Consider the following 6,501-nt stretch of genomic DNA (forward strand, 5'->3'; position numbering starts at 1 on the left):
CGTTTATTTTATCCTTAGAAAAATCGTTTAGTGAGAAAAATCTTTCTTTAAATCTTTCCTCAGAAAAAGTAGTTTAGATATTTCATGGAGTTACTTTTCACTTTGAAAACAGGATAACCTCTGGTTATCTTAAAAATAAATTTTGTATTTTATAACTTCAATAAAATTACATTCTAATTTTGTTTGGGGATAGCAACAATGAAAGTAAATGATTAGATATCATCATTAACTTTACTAGTATATGCATTTTTATATTTACAATTTTTTTATCACATAAAATCATAGGGATTTAGAAGTCTCTGACTCTATATAAAAGTGGTTTGTCTCATCTTTAAGCCAGGTTCTCCAAGAAGAAGAAACATCAACAAAAAGAGTCACTTCCTGAAACACACTGCTTTCACTTTCCTGCAAAATAAACATTTCACAAGATTTAATAGGAATTAATGAATATTTTCAGTAATTTGATAGATTTAATTACTTTTAGCATGAAAGTGCATATTTTCCATAACCTATAAATAGTGTCAGAATTGAAATTGTACTAAAGTGAGACAAACAAATCATTTGCTCTGTGCAAAATCACAAGGGAAGTACCAAGGAAGTGATGATGGCATACTAGATGTCCTCTGATTACAAAGCAAATCAAACATAGTTACACAAAAGGTTCGAACCGCTTGTTCTAAAATTGTTTATGTATCTCCAACACCTTCTTTAATAAATGCCACAAGCATAGGCACAAAACAAGTAGAGATTGCTTAATTATTCTCTGTGGTATAACGTACTTAACAAACTTTTGTCAGGCGATTTTGTAATGTGCTCCATGTATTTTCGATCACACAAACTTCGCAGATGTCTTCTGCAATAAGGTATCTCCCCTCTAAAAACCTGCAGTAATTACTTTATATTGTCCTACACCCCTTTACCAAAATACTTCTTTAAAAAAAAGTTGTGATGGTGCCAACTCATCTCTCGTTATCTTTCCCAACCTTTTGTTAGAGTTCTACCATTGACTATAATCAATGGTTCTGCTACCAGATGTAAATAATTGTATGGTCCTCTAATGCCTTGTTTGTTACTACAATCAATATCTAAAATATTTTTTAGGAGGGCAAAATTGAGTTGATTTATATGTTAAAACATCAGGTTAACATTAACGTGACCAATACTAAAATAGGCATGCTATATAGATAAGCTATTTAACATGTAACTTACCACCTCGAAACCCAACTTCTTGAACATTTTGATGCTGATTTCATTTGAAAGAGATATCTTCGCAAGAAACCTCTTAACATCCAAATGTTCGACACCTGAATAAATGTTTGACAAGATTTTAAAGGAATTTAAGCAGTCAAATATAACCTATACATAACCTAAGATAAATCCAATTGTTGTTTTTTATTCAAAATAAAATTGTTGCCTCTTCAAAAATTCAGCTATGAAGTTTGTATTAGGAAGTAGATTTAAAACTATGTTGGGTAAACATTTAATAGTAGCAATGTTGCTCTAGTGTGTTAGTAATAATTAATCAAACAGCTGGTATTTACAGGATTTTGAGTGGCAGTAAAAGTTGATAATTTTAGATTTGTTTTTATTATTATTTTGATAGGTACAACTCTTCCCTCTTAGCTGGTTTAGTGGAGTAGCGTGGGGCTTCGGAGGCCGAGGTCCCAGGTTCAAATCCTGCCAATCACTAATGGATTTGATCTATGTGATAATGCCGCAACCCTCTAGGAATAGTCTGAAGTAATGTGTTAAACGGTTCCAGGCTAGAACCTAGGATTTTTTTTTGGTGGGACAAAAAACTCTTTTGTATTAGGCCTAATACATAACCAAACAAAATAGTTAGCCTACTCAGTACAATTTTTTACTACTATTATAGCCTGTATGAAAGCACAAAGAAAACTAAATAAATAAATGGAAATTGGAAATAAATAAAAAACACATAAACACATTACCGTACTGTATAAATGGGTTGGGACATTACCATATCTCAACATGAGCAGGATTGCTTCCCTCCCCCGTCCCCTTCCTCTAACTGACTCTTCTGCTATCATGATGCCAGTCTCTCCGATGAGACTTCCGTCCTCTTCTATCAGGTAAAGGTTGGTGTCTCCAATCATGGCTTCTACGGTAAAAATATCAAAGACCAAAACATTAAAGATTTGATAAAAATAATATGACAAGCTTATTAAACAATTGGATAGCAGTATTATGGAAATGTTTTTGGAACTTTTAGAAAATAATAAACAAAGCTTAAGGAAATCTACTGTTTTTAAAATTTGAATTTTTCATATAATTTTTCTTAACTTTTTAAATATATGCATGCAGATTTTTTAACATGCAAACAATTTTGTTTGATAGACATAATGCAGAATAACTCATCTTACCTATCTCATTCTGGTTCTCATCATATATTCTCCGTTCTAAAACTATGAAAGTACATTCTGGAACAATAAGAGACTATTTTTACCAATTGTTTCTACAACTATTTTATATTTTAACTAGGTCTCTGTTTCATATTTGTTTAAAAATGAGTTGATGAAATACTAATTACTGCTGTTAGCTGTTGATGTAACGTTCTATGTCAATATACCGTAATTTGATTCAAGTAAAAGTTTTAATGAAATTAAGGGAAAAAAATTATAGCCTACCCACATTTGTACAGTTCAAATTTAGCTCTCTCAGACTTCTAAATTGGGTCTTTTAATTTAAAATTCCAACAAACCACCATATACATTTTGTGTCGCTAATAAACAAAGCACAAACTTCCAACTTTATAATAATCAGAATATCCAGACATTAATGGTTACTTTACAGCTGAAAGTTGTCTCCTTCTTATCTTATTTTACAACAAAAAAATGCCAGAGCATACATTTTGTTAGTTCCCATGATTATAAACCCAAATTAAAGTTAAAAATTGATTCTAACTACCAGAATACCTGTCCTTCGTACAAATGTGGTGTGTAAAATGCTTATTGCATACTCGTGTTTTGCATTTACAATGTGAGAGGACACGGTTTGAGAAAATTTGGTTCTTTTAATTTACGGCATGCTATAGTATAACACATCTACCATAAGTTTTAAGCTATAATGTTCTACCACTACACCTAAACAAACAAAAATTAAATTATCAAAGATTTGCACAATATCAAAAGATTATTTATAAATTAAAAACATAAACTTAACTGTAAATACTCCTACATTGACAGTTCATTGTGTATCACAGCTTTTTGTCGCTGCTTAGCTGAAATTAACTACCTAGTCATCAATGCAAAAAAAAAATTAATAGTGCTGCACCACATTGATAAACCTTATTATGACTTTTTAATGATATTGAAATCATAGAACCAACTTGTGTAGGCTAGTTGAAACAGCTGACAAAATTCTTTAATTCCTTTTAGATATGAATACATAAGATTAACATGGGACACTCCAAAGCCACTGGGGCGGAGCCCGAAAGGATTTTTGAGATTAGGATATGTCTATATGTTAATCGCCATGTGAGCTATCATCATACAAAATTTCAGCTTAATCCGACCAGTAGTTAATGGGTGATTAAACTTCAAACAAACAAACTTTCACTATAATATTGATTAATCCTGTATGTACAGTTTCTTAACTGGGCTATGCTAATATCCATTGAAACTATCGAAACTATCAAATTGAAAATATCGATTAATAATCAATATTTTTAACTAAATTATATCAATTATAAAAATTAAACTGTTGTCATAACCTAACCTAACCAAGCAAACTTGCTGGTAATGAAAATATCTAATGAAAGTTTATTAATCGAATCGATAGTTTCAATCGATATTAGCATAGCTCAGTTAAGAAACTGTACCCGGATAAATTTTGGGGAAGGACAAGAACACTTTGTAAGTAACATCTGTAAAGTCAAACAAATGGACTCACAATGAGTTGAGTCCATTTGTTTGTTAGGCTAAATATTAGGCTAATTCGTAGGCTAATCAAGATAAACATTTTTTTATGAATTTGCTTTCTTTCAGACACAGGCAAACAGGGTATTTCTAGGACAATAAAATATTATTCATTAATCCAGACCAAAAATGAATCAACGCTTTGGGTAAATTTACTGTTTTCATCACACAGCCAGCTCTGCTGCATCTCAAACTCCTCTTCTTCTGTTAAAGGCTCTGAAGCGGTGAGCTCCTGTAATTCTTTAGACTGCATCCAACAGTGATACCTGTGACACAGTCATTTAAATCACTTCTTAAGACAGCGGTTATTTCAACATCTAAATCCTAATTGTCTGGGTAGCCAAGTGCTTATAACTGAGTGCTCATTTTCAAATCCAAAGGTAATTGGTTAACTTCAAAGCAACATAAATTCTGGAGATTCTGTTTGTCTTTCAGCTATAAATTAATGATGGTATCAATCTACAGTACACTCTTGATTATCCGAGCCCTCGGGTTATCGGCCAAAATATATATTTTTATTCTCAGTTAGTAAACCATGCTTACTTTAGTAGAACATTTCATTAAATAGGTAGGTACCTAACTTACTAGGAATGAATTCAAAATTTACAAATACATACATAAAACTAGGCCTTGCGGGAGAGCAGCACAAATTTTGAACGAAAAACTCAATTACGAATCCAGTCACTACAATCCCAGAGTCTATGTCAGTCCATCATAACCTAGTTCAGCCTGCTTCCAGCTCTGCCTGTGGCAATGCAAGGCGTATGAAAGATAATTCTACATTAATGCTCTAAGATAATGCTTCCCTTCTAAGGCTTTATTATTACTGTATTTAATGTTTGACGTCGAGTCAATATGTAACACGACGAATAAGATATAACACTTTCATACGCCTTGGTGGCAATGTACACGTAGCCTAGGCTATATAGCTAATTAATAGACTATCTTAGAAAAAACAACAGAAATGTAATATAAAGTAGCATCAAAGTAAGTTGTAACTTATACAAAAGGGTTCGTGGAAATTGTTATAGCTTGCTATCAATGTTTCTAGCATACTGTACGTCAAATGGGCTAGTCCTAAATTGCTTAGGCCCGTATTACACTATCATAAGTTAGTTCTATGACATATTATATTATCAAATATATGATAATATGTTCTCTCAAGGAGAACATATTATCATAGTTCAAAACCATTATAATAGTTGGTACATTACACTGTAATAATTTTCATCAAAGACATATGATAATAGATATATGTCATAGAACTATGATAGTGTAATACGGGCCTTAGGCCTATATATCATTGGACGCTTTACTAAGTTACTATAGGCCTAGTTATATTTGTTAAGACTTATGTATACCTGTTAGGGGGTACACTTCCATATCTTTTGGCACAAACAACCGAATGAGTAATATTGATTATTCGATTGTTTAATTCGATATATCATTTGGTTAGTTAGGTTAGATTAACCTTACCTAACTAACCAAACGATATATCGAATAATCGATCGATATTTTCATTCGGTTGTTTGTGCCGACAGATATGAAGTGTACCCATGTTAGGAGAAAAATGAGCTTTAGCACAGAAAACATAGTATTTTTTCTGTGGCTTTAGCCATCTTACTTTGGTACATGGATTCTTCTGTAAGGGACAAGAATCACATTTGATCCAACTATTTTCGTTTGTGAATTCTTCCTCATCTTCAGATTCAGGATAATGAGAGATTCTTGTTAGTACCAACTAATCAAAAGCGTAAACTTAAACGAAACATTAATAGAAATCATCTTCGCAATAAAATTTGACTCATCATTTAAAATGAAGAGAGAACGTCAACCTCTTTTAAGTCCTACATAACATAACCTCAATCTTAATTATTCAAAAATGTTTGTTTGTTTACTATTATTATTTGTTAAGTTTGTTATTTTTGTATTACAGGACAGCAGTCTGAAAAGTGTCAGCCATAAAATATCCCGTGAAGCTTTGTAGTTCAGTTTGTTGCAACTCATTCAAGTATGGTCATAGATTAAGAGATTAAACTATTTCAAATAAAATAGTTTATTGCACTACAACCTATATAAATAAATAAAAACGATTCCCTTTTTTACGGCAATCCATAACTCGTGAACGACTAACGAGTGCACTGAATTGGATGATTCTTTTTATGTGTTCCTTAGATGCCAGGGAAAGGTTTTTATGTAAGAATATTTGTAAGAATGAGTATCGTGACCACTTCACTATTACCTTTGAAAAGTGTAAAAGTTGTGAATTTTTGGATATATCAATTGAAGGTGTGAGTTGGGATTTTGGGACGTTTGAAACTGTCGTTAAACTGTCAACTTAAATGTTCATTTTCAAACTAGGCAGACATCTCTACCCTTATGTATAAACTAATAAATAAAGTAAAAAGGTGTTGGAAAATGTCATATGATGAGTATGGTACATTTTAAGTATCTGTAGTACGCAATAATTCAAGACTTTTTAGGGAAATTTCTTTCCGAGCTGCACGTGGGGAGCAGTATCCACTGAGTGTTTATAAAAGATTGATTTTAAGAGGCTGGAAAT

At 32.0% G+C, this 6,501-nt stretch overlaps 1 protein-coding gene across 1 annotated transcript; it reads right to left on the bottom strand.

Moving 5' to 3' along the window:
• Window positions 1–212: 212 nt before the first annotated feature.
• LOC129002170 (N-acetyltransferase 9-like protein) lies at window positions 213–5,770 on the bottom strand. Its single transcript, XM_054429780.1, has 6 exons — window positions 5,563–5,770; window positions 4,095–4,204; window positions 2,385–2,441; window positions 1,982–2,122; window positions 1,210–1,304; window positions 213–405 (listed from the first exon to the last, which is right to left on the bottom strand). Exons 1-6 carry the CDS (start codon window positions 5,637–5,639, stop codon window positions 280–282), a joined length of 606 nt encoding a protein of 201 aa, XP_054285755.1. The 5' UTR covers window positions 5,640–5,770; the 3' UTR covers window positions 213–279.
• Between the last annotated feature and the right edge of the window lie 731 nt (window positions 5,771–6,501).

This window comes from Macrosteles quadrilineatus, unplaced genomic scaffold (genome assembly GCF_028750875.1).
Source record: "Macrosteles quadrilineatus isolate MER2022 unplaced genomic scaffold, UCM_ALF_1.0 Scaffold_9__3_contigs__length_116548681, whole genome shotgun sequence".
In the NCBI taxonomy this organism is placed as follows: Eukaryota; Metazoa; Arthropoda; class Insecta; order Hemiptera; family Cicadellidae; genus Macrosteles; species Macrosteles quadrilineatus.

What these genes read in the sequence shown, in the direction of transcription:
- LOC129002170 (XM_054429780.1), bottom strand. Translation starts at nt 5,639, where the DNA reads ATGAGGAAGAATTCACAAACGAAAATAGTTGGATCAAATGTGATTCTT. An exon ending in TGAGAACCAGAATGAGATAG is followed by an intron (nt 2,123 to 2,384) that starts GTAAGATGAGTT and finishes TTTTTACCGTAG; the next exon opens with AAGCCATGATTGGAGACACC. An exon ending in CCTGCTCATGTTGAGATATG is followed by an intron (nt 1,305 to 1,981) that starts GTAATGTCCCAA and finishes ACATTTATTCAG; the next exon opens with GTGTCGAACATTTGGATGTT.